Genomic DNA, 15,309 nt, shown 5'->3' with positions numbered 1-15,309 from the left:
GCGGGCGAAGTTGAGGTGGGAGGAAGGCTGTGAAAGGAGCAGATAAGAGACACTAACTCTCCTCTCTGGCAGGGATGCATGTTCTTTTTCTGGGAGCACGTGGCTGAGCCACGTGGAAGCTGGGCCTTCCTGCGGCAGCGGGTTTTACAGCCCACCTGGAAACTCATTGGAGACGGCTGCTGTCTCATCGGAGAGACCTGGAAAGATCTGGAGAACGCCCAGTTCTCTCAACTCCAAATGGAGCGACAACCCCCTGCCTTCAGATGGTTACCTCTTGGACCCCACATGATGGGAAAGGCTGTGAAATAACCCTTCTCCAAGTCCAGTCAGAACAGTCCCACCCACCAGCCAAGTCTATCATCTACTGAGAGGGATCTATACAGAGAGAAGATATCACCCGCCCCCACATCCCCTGTTCCTCCTCCTCCCACGTCTAAAACCCAAAATAAATGAACACACAAAACAGGAACAAACTCAAAGATACAGAGAACTAATTGGCGGTCACCAGTTGGGAGATAGTTTGGGAGGATGGGTGGAAAAGTGAAAAGGATTAAGAAGTATGAATTGCCAGTTATAAAAATTACTCACTAATATAGTATTGTGTGTCGACTGTAATTAAAAAGTAAATTAAAAATATCTGGCAATGTTGAGCAACATCTTGGGCATGGTGACATTCTGGAACCAAATTTCTAAGCAGGGTAGATTCAGGGGGAAAAAATACATAGGGGTCTGCAGGCAGGGATCCAGCAAGGTCAGGCTGATGGCCAGGTTTCCAGAGACATCACAAGGTAGGCAAGCAGCAGGAACAGGAATACTGCCACCCGAAGCTCTGTGAGGTCTGTCAGGCCTTGATGTCTGATTGGCCATTGTGGACCTCAGGCCCTTTCCAGAAATATGCAATCTTGGGCAGATAAAAGCATCAGAAATTAGGATAAAGAAGAGGAAAATTTCTTCTGAAGTCCATTATTTTCTTACCTGTCTGCTGCTCCCATGGATTCAGGGAAGCAGAGCAGAAGCTTTCAGAGGCTCTTCCCTAGTCAGAAAAGACACCCCTTTCAGAATCTTTAAGGAATTATTGAATGTCAGTATATTTCCTCTCTCCTTCTCTTTTCCCTCCCTCTCTTCTTTCTTTTCTTTCTTCCTTTTCTTTCCTCTGAGAAAGCCTATGAAGAATTCTCTGATGCTCCCCCAGTCCTTTTTAGAACCGGCAAATACCTATTCATCCTTCAAGATATAGCTTAAGTGTGACCTTTTACATGAGACCTTCTTGTAAGCCCTAGGTGAATTAACTGCTTCCTCCTGGCTCCCATAACATGTAGTTTATGCCTCATTTTCATAGAGTCAGTTATTAGGATAGAGCCTATTTTCCTTGCCAGACCACAAACACCTTGAGCCCAGAGTCTGTCTTTTCTTCATCTGTGTATCTCAGCACTTACTTTCCCCTTATTCTCAGCAAAGGCCCTGGTCCTCTTAGATATGTGTTTACAATAAAATTTCCTACTTCTTAAAGCATTGCTCACATACGTAGCGTGTAATTTTGGAATAAGAAGCCATTTTCACTAACCTTACAGTTTGCTTACATTGAATCCTTATTAAAAATTGCCTGACATTTGCATCTGGATTGCAATTTACCTGAAGATAGGGAATGTCTGATTCATTTTTGTTCACCCCTTTTTGTTTTCCCCCAGCATTACTGAGGTATACACGACAAGTAAAGTTGTAAGATATTTAAAGTGTACAACATGATGAATTGATATATGAATATATTTGAAAGAATTCCCCCAACCAGTTAATAAACATATCCATCACCTCACATATTAACCTGTTTTTTTTTTGTGAGAATATTTAAGTTCTATTCTCTTAGCATTTTTCAATTATATAATGCAGTATTATCAACTATAGACGTCATGTTGTATATTAGATCCTCAGACCTTATTCATCTTATAACTGAACGTTTGTACCCTTATTTTAATCTCTCATTTCCTCTACCCCCTGGCTCCTGGCGACTGCCATTCTATTCTCTGTTTCTATGAGTTTAACTTTTTATTTAGATTCCACATAGAAGTGAAATCATACAGTACTTGTCTTTCTCTGTCTGGTTTATTTCACTTAGCTTAATGCCTTCCAGGTTCATCTGTTATTTCAAAAGGCAAGATTTCCTTCTTTCTGAGGCTGAATATTATTCCATTATGTGTATGTATATGTGTATGTGTATATACATATGTGTGTGTGTGTGTGTGTGTGTCTGTGTGTGTGTGTATAATTTTCTTTATCCATTCATCGGCTGGTGAACATTTAGGTTATTTCATATTTTGGCTACTGTGAATGATGCTGCAAAAAACATGGGAGAGCAGATATCTCTTTGCGATAATGATTTTGTTTCCTTTGGCTGTATACCCAGAAATAGGATTGCTGGATAATATGGTAGTCTATTTTTAATTTCTTGAGGAACCTTTACGCTGTTCTCCATAGTGGCTGTACCAGTTTACATTACCACCAATAGTGTGCAAGGGTTCTCTTTTTCTTGTCAGCACTTATTATCTTTTGTCTTTTGATAATAGACATCCTGACAGGTGTAAGATGATATCTCATTGTGGTTTTGATTTGCATTTCCCTGATGATTAGTGACGTTGGCATCTGTTCATATACCTGTTGACCATTTGTATGTCTTCTTTGGAAATATGTTGATTTAGATTCTCAGACTCCTTTCCCACAATGACTCCTGAGGCCTGGCATATGATAGTTATCTAGAAAGATTGCTAGGGTGGTATTGGTAAAAAATGAGACACTATGGGGCTTATTGCACCCATTTTTTGATGAGGAAGGTGAACTCCACAGAAATTAACTATTGGTCTAGGATCATAGTGAGAATCTAAAAAATAAGTGGAAGCCACTTGAATGCTTCCTTGCCATGATAAGATTCTCTGAGGCTCTCAGTCTTGTTATTTTACTTAGTAGAAAGGGGATTTTTACCTAGAGAAATCTATAAAATGCTTATGAATGATTTTCTCTCACTACTTTTCATTTGAGTCTAATGGCCCAGGAACTCCATGGTCCCTGGTCATTGGTCTTTTAAATTTGCCAGAAGATTCATTGGAATATGGGAAAGAGATATGAGAGCCTTCTAGTTATACCATATTTCATAAAATCTAAGATACAATTTGATGTGAGAGAACTATTATTTCATGTACCAATAAGAAAAGATGCCATATGACAGTATGCTAAAATACCATTGATCATAAGATGCTTTCTAGTTTCACAGATGTTGAAATGTATGTCGAAGTTGATGAACTATGGAATTTAGCTTTATCTCAATAAGAGATTCTGTTTTGGTGTATGTTTTAAAACATAAACTACATTTATATAGCAGTACATGTAAATAGTTTATAAAAGTTAATTAACATATACATATATTGGGAATGTTCCTCAGCTTCAATTTTTTTATTTTTGCTGATGGAATGTATGATTTAAAATGTTTAGAGAATTCTAGCCCAGGGTCCAGTTGCCTATTTCCCCTTCCACAGCTAGCCATTGTTTGCAGAGAGGCACATTTTCTATTTGGGGAGGAGAATTATCCTTTGGCCTCAGTTTTTTTGTTTTATAGACTCTTTCATTACAGACTCAGGGGATTGATTCTGGAAAACAGAAATGGTGCTTAGGGGAATCTGTGCTCAGAATTCACTTATGAGCTTAGGATATGGTTGTTCTGACCACAAGTGGTAAGCAGGATAATTTGTGAAAAATTCCTGGAGAAAATGACACAATATTTACCTAAGAACTTGCTCCTATATTTGTGTTGTTGTCAGTTAATAATGCAGCTGGCAATAGCAGGTGGGTAAATATTTTTGAGAAATGAGAAGTAGTTTAGAAGGCCTCAAAGACAACTTTCCTTATAATTTTGGCTGGTCCCACCACAGACACCTATAAATGTTAAACCTATTCAGTAATTTTACTCTGGTTTTAATTTCTGTTGCTAAAATGTTTTATGTTCAGGTATGACATTCCACCTGGTGCAAATGTGATATGCTACTTATCAGAAGCCAGAAAACAGATTCTAGTTCTAGTTCTGCTACTAATATTGGGATCTTAGACAATTCTTGTCCTATTTTTAAGTCTTAGTTTTTTAGTTGCTTTTTATAAAATAATTTTTTATTTTTTAATTATAGTTGGCATATGGTAATATATTAGTTTCAGGTGTACAATATAGTGATTAGACATTTATGTAACTTACAAAGTGATCACCCTGATAAATCTAGTACCCATCTGATACCGTACATTTAGTTATTACAATATTATTGACTATATTCCTTATACTATACTTTACATCCCCATGGCTATTTTGTAACTATCAATTTGTACTTCTTAATCCCTTCTCCTTTTTACCCCCAACCCTCCTCCATCTGTCAACCATTAGAATGTTCTCTGTATCTATGCAGGTGTTTCTGTTTTGTTTGTTCACTTATTTTGTTCTTTAGATTCCACATGTAAGTGAAATCACATGGCATTTATCTTTGTCTGACTTAACTCTACTCAGCACAATAGCCTCTACGTCCATCCATGTTGTTGCAGATGGCAAGATTTCATTCTTTTATGGTTGAGTAATATTCATTGTGTGTGTGTGTGTGTGTGTGTATCTCTCTATATATCACCTCTTTTTTATTTATTCATTCATTGATAGACACTCAGGTAGACTCCATATCTTGACTGTTGTAAATAATGTTGCAATGAACATTTGAATTCACATGTCCCTTTGAAGTGATGTTTTGAGTTTCTTTGGCTAAATACCCAGAAATGGGATAACTGGGTCCTTCTCTGTCTCCTGTTATAGTCTTTGTTTTAAAGGCTATTTTGTCTGATATAAGTATTGCTACCCCAGCTTTTTTTGTTTGTTTGTTTCCATTTTCATGAAACATCTTTTCCCATCCTTCTATTTTCAGTCTGTGTGTGCCTTTTGATTTGAACTGGGTCTCTTGTAGGCAGCATATGTAAGAGTCTTGTTTTCTTATCCATTCAGCCATCCTAGTTTTTGATTGGAGCATTTAATCCATTTATATTTAAAGTAATTATTGACAGATAAGCAATATCACCATTTTATTATTCATATTTTTGATTTTTTTTCTTTTTTTCTTCTTAAAGAAGTCCCTCCAACATTTCCTGTAATACTGGCTTGGTGATGATGAACTCCTCTAACTTTTTCTTGTCTGGGAAGCTCTTTATTTGTCCTTCGATTCTAAGTGATAGCTTTGCTGGGTAGAGTAATTTTGGTCATAGGTCCTTGCTTTTCATTTTCAGTTTCTAACAGCACTTTATAGTTGTTAAGGGCATGGTGTAAATTAGATGTCTTTTCATTCATCTCCATTTCAATGTTTTTAAGCTTTGGGAGGCTTCCCAATACATCACATGTTCTAGAATACTATGAAGAGGTTTATGCTTTCTTTTTCCATACCTTTTATGATCTTATCTAAGATTCTAATCTCTTTTTTTTGTCTGCTCACCCTGAAGCTGTATGTAGCCCCTTGGGAACTAATGGAAATGACCTCAGGGGAAGCACAGCAATTCATCAATAAATCTCCGCAGGCACAGAAGAACACTGTGTTCTGAGGCCATCTTCTCTGCTCAGGAAGATGGCCTTAGGGATCTTGTTTTTATGGGACCAGATAGATGTCTACTTGTCTCATATAGAAAGAAGCCAGAGAGGCCCAGGCACAAGTAACTCATCAAATCTTTAAAAATGTAATGCCAAGCGTACACATTTCAAACATAGCACAGAACTGTATTTAAACTGTTATATTTCAAGTCGTATTAGTTTAGTTTATATTTTACACTTATAGACTTCCTTTATTTATTATACAGTTGGACCATCACAGGCATAATATCTCATTACAAAGAGGCATTTGTTGTGGGAATGAAGCCTCACAGTGAGATTGACCTGGGGACCTTTACAATTAGTTGGTTTCTATTACTTCCTGGGACTGGTCAGAGAGGGAGATGCATGCAAGAGTCTCTCAAAGGGAAAAATATATATTTGGTTGTTGGGATGAGATGGGTGATAAGCAGTGATTCTGCTATTCACGTTCTGCCCATGGGATAAAGTGATTATAAAAGCAATTAAGTCATCACTCTGGTCATCTGAAACTGTGCTGACTGAAGGCAAAGATCTGAGAGACTGAGAAGCTACTGCTATAGAGCGATTTAACGGTGATGAGGAAGTCCAGGATGTTGTGGCAGAGTGGCTTTTTCTTACTCCACTGGGCATCTTAAGGCAAGAAAAAATAATCTTCATTGTATAAAAAATTCTCACCTAAAACAGAACAAAATGCCAATTTTCTAAGGCTATGCTAAAAGAATCCTTTACATCTTAGAGCCACAAAGTAGAAACTGTTGAAAGCCAAAGTCAGTAATTAATTCTGTGGGTTACTGAATTACATTTAGCTGAATTTATAGCCTAAGTTTCACTTATAAATGTTTTGGCCTTGATGAGTAGAGAGAGATCATGATAATTAGAACAGGATTACCTAGAAGGATTTGGAGGTCTGGGAGTGTCTTCTAAGACAGTCTTTACTGTAACTTTCTTGATCAAGAAATCTTTCCTTGCTGGAGAACTCTATTAGTGTTCCTACCTTCTGAACTCTCATTGCTGATAGGTTTATAATCAGAATATGAACTTGGCTGATGTTGAGGAATAAAGTGCTGAGTTAAAGAAGGGAGATAAAGGGAGATAAATTACAGAAAGACTTGTATCTACCATTTGTTGTTTCTTACTTGCCTCCTCTGCTTTTGAAGTTGCAGAGAATTTTTCTACATATCACCAGATTATAGCTAACCTGAACATTAATATACATATATGTATGCTTCAAGAAATAACTGAAGAATGAGCTTTGGTTCCAAAATCTGTTTGGGTGAAAATCTATGGACATAAGCAGAGTCCATAAGAGTTCATATTGATTCTTCCAACTAGCTATTTAAACTTCCTCAATATTCTGTTAAAGTTGAAGCCAGGAATGTTTCAGGCTTTTACCATCTTAATAAAAGACCAATTATCTCTTGTATTAAGACCTGTAACATGTCTGTTTGTAATATTTTGTTATTATGCTTTTAATGCCTGTAAGGTCTATAATGATATACCCTCTTTCATTTCTGATGTTGGAATTTCGAGTCTTCCCTCTTTTTTACTTTGCTAGTCTTGCTAGATACTTATCAATCTTATTGGTTTTCTCAAAGAACCGGCTTTTGGCTTTATTGATTTACAAACTGTTTTTGTTTTTAAATTTTTGATTTCCGATCTTAGTTTTATTTTTCCTTCCTTTTGCTTGTTTTGACTTTATTTTGCTCTTTCTTTTTTGTCTTAAAGTGGAAGCTTACAGTATTGATTTGGGACTTTCTATCTTTTCCAATGTAAACGTTTAATGCTATATATTTTCCTTTAATCTCTGCTATGGCTGCCATCACAATTTGTGATATTTTGTGTCTTTATTCTCATTCAGTTCAATGTATTTTATAATTTCCCTTGAGATTTCCTCTTTGACTCATGAATCATTGAGAAATGTGTTGTTTAGTTTCCAACTGCTTGGAAAATTTTCTGTGGTATTTCTGTTATAAATTTCAAGTTTAGTTTCATTATGAACTGAGAAGATACTTTATATTAATTATTTTAATTCTTCTAAATTTGCTAAGGTTTGTTTTATGATCCAGGGTATGGTCTATTTTGGCAAATATTTCAAGTGTATGGGAAAAGACTGTGTGTTCTTGTGTTCTATTTTTAGGTGGCGTGTTCTATTTTTAGGTGGCGTGTTCTATAAATGTCAGTTATGTCCAGTTGATTGATGTTGTTGTTCAGTTCTTCCATATCCTTGTTTATTTTCTGTATACTAAGTATTTTTATTATCAAGAGAGGGGTATTGAAGTCATCAAAGATAATTGTAGATTTTCTATTCTTCAAGTTATGTAAGTTTTTATTTATATATTTTGTAACTGTGTTGTTAAGTACTTATAAAGTTTAGGATTTCTTCTTGAATTGACTCCTTAATAATTATGAAACATTCCTCTTTATCCCTTGTAAATTTCTCTGTTCTGAAGTCTACTTTGTCTGATATGAATATGACTACTTCAGCTTTCTTAATTAGTGTTTGGGTGACATATCTTTTTCCACGTTTTACTTTTAACCTACTTAAATCATTATATTTAAAGAGAATCTTTGTACACAGTATATAGTTAGGTTACTTAGAAAAAATCTGTTCTGACAATCTTTATTTTAAATGGCATGTTTGGAACACTTATATTTAATGTAATTATTTATATGTTCATCATTTTACTATTCGTTTACTGCTTGTTTCCTCTCTTTGAGTTCCTTGATTTCCTTTTTCATGCCTACTTTTGGGTTATTTAAATTTTTTTTACTATTCCACTAAGATTCATTTGTTTATTGTGATTTTGACTATATTTCTTTAATTTTTAAAGTCATTTCTGTGGGAATCATAATACACATGCTTAACTTTCCACTGTCCACTTAGAATCAATATTTTACCACTTTAAATAGAATGTAGACAGCTTACCATCATATTGTTTTCTATGCCCTCCCCACTTTAACCACCCTTTACAACAATTCTTAAAACATATGGATGTTGTTCCCTAAGGCATCCTCAGGAAGCCCTTTCACTGTCAGCCTTCTCAGGTTCATCTACAGAATATGTTCCCTAAAGCTCAGGCACTCTTATAGAGCCCTATAGGTTTTGACCATTGCCAACATGGCTCAAGATTCCTATTCTTCTAAATCTTCCTTTAAGAGGAGATTGGATATTCACTATGTTAGGGGTACCCCTGTTAATAATTTTCATTCAAATTTCATGACTGGGAGGGGAGATAGAGTCAGAAATATCAATCCTACAACTGGAAATTCTTTTGGCATTACATGTCTAAAGAAGACAGTTTTAGAATTGTTAGAGCAAGAAAGATGAGGAAAGAAATTATCTCAATTTGAGAAAGGATGACCTTTATTGCAAGAGTAGAGTTTTATTGCAAAACATTATTAGCCTCTTCTGTGAAGTGTCTAGTATTTCTGATAATATGTTTGGATAACTTTTTAAAAGACATTGACAACATTAAAAGCCCAGTTTGTAAAGCTAAACTTTACTACTAGTAAGCCCAGGACCATTAGTCTTTTGACAACCTTAGTGATTTTATCCAGATATTCCTTTCTTGTATTCAGATTAACAATGTTATCTAGCTACATCATTTTCCTATAAAACTTTATCTATTAAGGGGTTATATCTATATTTATTTTTTAAATCATATTAGAAATTAAAACTGAGAACCAAAAAATTCTGTTTTAAACAACTATAATATTTCTTTTTGCACAAGTAATATGTTTTTATTTAAAATAATTATAGTCTCAAAAAATGAGAAGAGTGGCATTGTTTCACATTTTCGCAAATTTTTAAATGTCTGGCTCAAAAGTCTATTTACTAAAAAGAAATATTTAAACAGGTTTTTGGGAAGATTTCCTTCTTATTGGCAAATTTAAAATATAACTTCGACAACACTTCATAATAAATTCACCTGAGATGTTGCTTTAATCAAGAGAATATTAGAGCTTCTCTAATGGGGAGGAACTTTATGAATATTGTTCAAATTTTCCTTTGAATTCGAAGTCTTTACATTCATTAAAGACTCATAATCTTCCTGGCCATGTCCCTGAAGGCTTGTTTTACTTGTTTATTTCTTAGAGTGTAGATGAATGGGTTCAGTAAAGGGGAAACTGAAGTATCGAGCACAGCTACTCCCTTACTGAAGGCAACTCCTTCTTTTGCTGAGGGTTTTATGTACATGAAGATGCAGCTGCCATAAGAGAGGGAGATGACAATCAGGAAGGAAAAACATGTGGAAAAGGCCTTTTTCCTTTGCTGAGCAGAGAGTATCTTCAGAATGGTCTGGATGATGTTTGTATAGGAGAGAATAACTAGCACCAGGGTGACCAACAAGGTCACAACTGCTAAGATGAAGTCTACCAGCTCCAGGAGTCTTGTGTCTGAGCAAGATATTTCTATGAGGGGTCCATTGTCATAATAATAATGATTCAGTATCTTGGAGGCACAGAAATCCAACTGACTAGTCAGGATGATTGGGGATAGGATGATCAGGAATCCACCTAGCCAAGAGCAGAGAACCAGCTGGATATAGACCTTGCTGCTCATGATGGTCGTATAATGTAGGGATTTACATATGGCTACATAGTGGTCATAGGACATGACAGTCAGAAGGTAAAACTCTGTGGCCCCAAGAAATACAGCAAAGAAATACTGAGCTGATGCTCTTGCTGAAAAGCTGATGCTCTTGCTGAAAAGCTGATGCTCTTGCTGAAAAGTAGCCTAGGAGTAAAAGTGGTTGTAAAGGAAATTTCTAAAAAGGAGAAATTCCAGAGGAAGAAATACATGAGAGTCTGGAATTGGGCGTTCAGTAGTGTGAGGGTGATGATTGTTAGGTTTCCAATGATGCTGAATATGTAAGTGAGGAAGAGAAGTATAAAGATTACAAGTTGAATCTCTGGGATGTCTGTTAGTCCCAGCAGAATGAATTCTGTCAGAAAGGTTTGGTTTTTCATTGTTAACCTTTGCAGCCTAGGAAGGTACAAAACAAAGAAATCAGTGATGAGAATGGAAAAAGAACTCAGGAACATTAAGAAGAGGCTAAGCCTTTCCTGTTGAATTGGTTCAAATGTCTTTTTTTTTTCTGTCAATTTAACTAAAATGAGATTTTTTAGTGGATAGAGCCTGGCTCTTAAATCCCCACAGAGGAGGATTTTTCACCATGGCTCTTTTTTAGGCTCTTCATGTACTTTTCTTGCCTACCTTCTAATCCAATGGCTAAGTTATAATTTTTTCCATTTTATATTTTTATTTTCTCTTTGAACACTGACTCTACTTTTGATCTTTCGTTATATCTGCTAATTTGGAAGTGCGTCTCATTTCCATTACTCTCTTGGTCTCAGGGTGAAAAGAGAAGCTATGTTAACTCATAGTCGAGGGACTTTTAGGAGGGAATCAGCAACGCGATTATAGCTATGGTAACTAAAGAGGCCCCCAACTTCCCTTTCATGTTTTGAATTTGTGGACCATTGTAACTAATATCTTCACTCTCTAAGTCTTTGCTGCTAGTGTCTGCCTTCCTTCAGGTCCCAGTTCTTTATTCTTCAATGGTTTTTGCAGAGGAACAGAACAGATGGCATCTTACCAATCAGATTCCTGCTATCATTTTTCTTCCACATTCATGTTTATTAATTTTACTCTGGCTAGAAAAATATAACTGAAATCAGAAGTTGTAAGCCTCATTTAGGAGTTTCTAATGAAGATTTTGAGTGACTAAGGGGCTATTTACACCATAATTAAGAATATGAATAATTATTTTTTTGTTTATTGATGAGGAACAGATTTCTAAATATTTACTTAGCTATTACAATACAATTTAATTTAAAATTTAAATTTATTTAATTTCTCCACAGTTCTCAAATTCTCAAAGCTATTCTCAGCAGATAACACACGTACCTTATATTAATAATTAGTAAGATTTCTTCTGGCATAATCTTCCTGTCTATCTTTCTTCTTTCAAGACATTTCTGTCCTACACTCATCTTTTCATACTTCTGTTAAAAGAGCAGATGACTCCTCTTGTGTTAAAGGTCAGTCCTTTTCTGACTCTTGAAAATAGAAACAAGTAATAAACATTTTTACCATCTTCTAAATTAAGAAAACATTTTATGTACATTGCTTTGTTTGGAATAATAAATAATAATTATCGTTAATTGAGGACTTGCTATTCGCCAAGTCTTGTCATTATTTTATTTGATTCCCAAAATAACCAGTTGAGATAGGCACTATTACTATCCCTATTTTGCAGATGAGGAAACTGAGGTTTGTAGCTGTTGACAAATTGTTCCAATTCCCACAGTTAGTATATTGTGGATTCTGACCTGGAGCCATCTGGCTCCGTAGTCTGCCGATTTCCCATCCTGACCCAGGGGCAGAACGATTATGACTATTCTCTCAACCTTACATGAGCTAAAATGGATTAATGATACCATAAGGATAATAATGATGGTGATGGTGAAATTGAGGCTGAGAAAGTTTAAGTGATTTGGCCAAGAACACACAGCTAGCAAATTCTTCTGATTCTAAAATACATGTGGACTTGCTTCTTTATTTCTTAATAAATTTATTAAATGGTGATTGCATATTATTTAAAAAATTTCTGCATGTTTGTATTTTGCCTTTACATTGTCTTTGATTTTTGAATTCTGCATCTTAATTTTTGCCTTTAACCCATGGCTTCTTCCTAATTTTTCCTCTTTTCTCTAGACTCTGATGATTGTATGCCTTACTCTGGCTGTTCTTTCTTCTAAACACACATTCTTTACAAGCTGCCTGCCTGCTCTAGTTTTCAAATCAGTGATACAATCCTGTCCTACACCTATCTCATGCTACCTCTCAAACAGATATTTCTAGGCCTGAATTCTTATTTCATTTTTTATCTCATATCTTTAACTCTCTACAGTGCATTTTCTTTTGAATGTCTTCCCTTCAAATTAGCCTTAATATTGTATGATCCCATTTGGGTTAAAAAATCATATATATATACCTATATATATGATATAAAACTATACTCTTATGTGCGTAGTCCATATATCTGGAAAAATAAATTGTTGGCAGTGTTACTTCTATGGAGTTAAATGGGGATGTGGGGGGCATAAGAGGAGCTATCAAACTATCTCTTTTTACTTTATACTTTTACACTTTTATACCTGTCTATATTGTATAAATGCTATAAAATAAGCATAAGTTACTTTTTCATTGAAAAAAGTCACCGTTATATGATTTCATGTTCTGCAATCACAGACAGGTAACATCAATATCACTATAAGCTGAGAATATACTTACACTTGACTTTTAGGGCAGTGCTGTGAGATTTTGCCCATACATGTCCATGGGATGAATCACAACTTAGAAGTCAGATGTGGATGAAGGGTAACATAAAATTGAACTTGTTTGCTTTCTCACCAATACTTATTGACCTAATTATTCACAGAAGTTTACAAACTTATGAAAATTTAGTAGGAAAAATCTTACTGATCTTGCTATATATAAGCTTAGCTGTAGTTTGCCACTTCTTATTTCCACATCAATTTAGCATTCACCCTGGACAGTAAGTAAGCCTTTGAAATGTGATTTATTTAAGTTAAGCATATTTGTAGTAGTGATAATAAAACCACTGTCCCTTCAAAATCTTATTTCCTCTGTTCCGACTTGTTTGAGCCTGGATATATGCTGCTTCTGATATTATACCAGAGTGAAGCATATTTTAAATGTCCTGTTCAGGGAGACCTCAGGATAATCACTTGAAGAAAGAAATAAAAGATCCCAGGAGGCCCACATTCAGAGCATGCTAATGAACCCTATTTGTTGAGAACTCCGGAATTGAACCTTTAATATGGGTTTGGGGAAGAAGTCTAAAGAGACACTGAGGAAGTTAACAGAGCATCTGTATGGTACAAAGCTTTGTGGAAATTGCCATAATGATAATGATTAAAAATAATCACTGGAAATAGAAGAACAGATAAATAGATGATAATGCTGAGCTGGGAAAAGACATCCATATCCAGAATGAAGGTCTATTCCAGTGATGACAATTAGCCTCCATTACAACAGAAAGGATCCTGTACAATTAACTGGGTAGCAGGTAGTTGATTGCATATGGAATTAGCAGGTGCCACACCACAGGCTGAGCTTTGGTTTTCGCTATTAGAAGATTGGACACAGCAGTGGCACTTGCCAGATTGTCTTGGTGAGGAAAGACTCATGTGTAATCTACAGTCCTGTCATCACGGCTACTTCGTTTTTGAGTTCATTGAACACTGTTGGAGTGGTGGGGAAAGAGGTTGACTCTTATTCACAGAAAAAGTCCGCTTGTCTACCAAATCTTTGATAGGTGTGTGTTGTGTATGTGTGTGTGTATGTGTGTTTGCTGAAGAAAACTTATGATGAACACACATATTCATATGGTATATGAGTAGCCTCAACTTTAGTCACATTATGAGAGGTCCATCCTTATTCATTTACCCCAAACCTCCTGGTTAACCAGTCCTCCACTTTTTTTATTCTAAATCTCTGATTATACAGATAAACTGTTAACTTCTAATTGTTATATGGCATGGATCTATACCTCTAGATAGCTGTTCTTCCAGACAAAATGGATGACTATTTATATTTATATTAAGTTTCTGTTGGTGGGAACAATTTTCCTTTCAGACTGCTTTTCATGGCCATGCTTCAGTGGGATTGTTAACGCCACAACAGTCCACTTCTGGCTGTATTTCGTATATTGCACTGAGCCATCTGTAAAGAAGGCTTTATTTTTTCTTCCTATTAGTCATTGGACCCACCTTTCGTTCCCTGCAATGAAATTATAGGTGTGGTTTGAGGGAGAAGAGGACCTGGAGGAAGAGTTAAAGTATCGGGAGCGCCAATCTCCTACTTATTCAAATCACCTCTGCCTTTAGGGTCTGCATAAGCTTCATCTCATATGCCTCACTTCCGCTTGAAAATGGAATATCTCTAGACGCTTCTGTTTTTATGACTTAGTGAACATTTAACACTCACTTCATGATGAGTAATTCAAGATACTTGTTTTCAGGTTGTCCCATAGAGAGACATTCAGTCTGAGCCAGGGCAAGTTAACACGCTCAAAAGAACCAATTATTTGGGCCAGCCTACTTCAGGGACCTCAGAGATGCCACACACTCCTCAATATGGGGACACAGTTTCCATAGTGCTGCTGGGATGTCAGGACTTCTTTCTACCTGGAACCTAATTCCATAGCCTGGCCATGATGCTTCATATAAGGTCCTCCAAATATCCTGAGGTTCTCTGCATCTGCAAAATGATCTTCTTTCATACCTGGAAAGACCGCTGTGAACCTCATAAGCAAGGAGAGGGAGAACAAATCCTTTGAAGTATTCCAGGTCAAGAAAAAGCCTCTATTTAAAACATAAACCCTGGGAGGGGAAAAAATGGCCTAGATGATGGAGGCTCTGTTCATCCCTCTGGCGACTAAATCAAAGTTGTGATGGAAACAAGGAGCAGCAGCAAGGAAAAGTCGCCTGGGATGAACAAGCCATACAACTAGGGAGAAATCCAAGAAATCACTCTGGAATGGCAGAAGGCAGGACGGGGTGAGGACACGGGGCTATCTGGTCTGAGTGAGGTGGAGGCTGCGGCAGCAGTAGACGCCTCTTAAAGGGGCCGTGTCCCTGAGCGGATTTTC

General features: G+C 36.2%; 1 protein-coding gene across 1 annotated transcript; it reads right to left on the bottom strand.

The window, feature by feature from the left end:
- Positions 1 to 9,659: 9,659 nt before the first annotated feature.
- LOC102889799 (olfactory receptor 6C4-like) lies at positions 9,660 to 10,597 on the bottom strand. Its single transcript, XM_015587004.1, is given in 2 exon segments — positions 9,660 to 10,337; positions 10,340 to 10,597. Coding segments are annotated over 2 exon segments (936 nt in total).
- Between the last annotated feature and the right edge of the window lie 4,712 nt (positions 10,598 to 15,309).

Source organism: Pteropus alecto, unplaced genomic scaffold (genome assembly GCF_000325575.1).
Source record: "Pteropus alecto unplaced genomic scaffold, ASM32557v1 scaffold433, whole genome shotgun sequence".
Lineage (NCBI taxonomy): Eukaryota > Metazoa > Chordata > Mammalia > Chiroptera > Pteropodidae > Pteropus > Pteropus alecto.
This window is presented reverse-complemented; position numbering and strand designations above follow the sequence as displayed.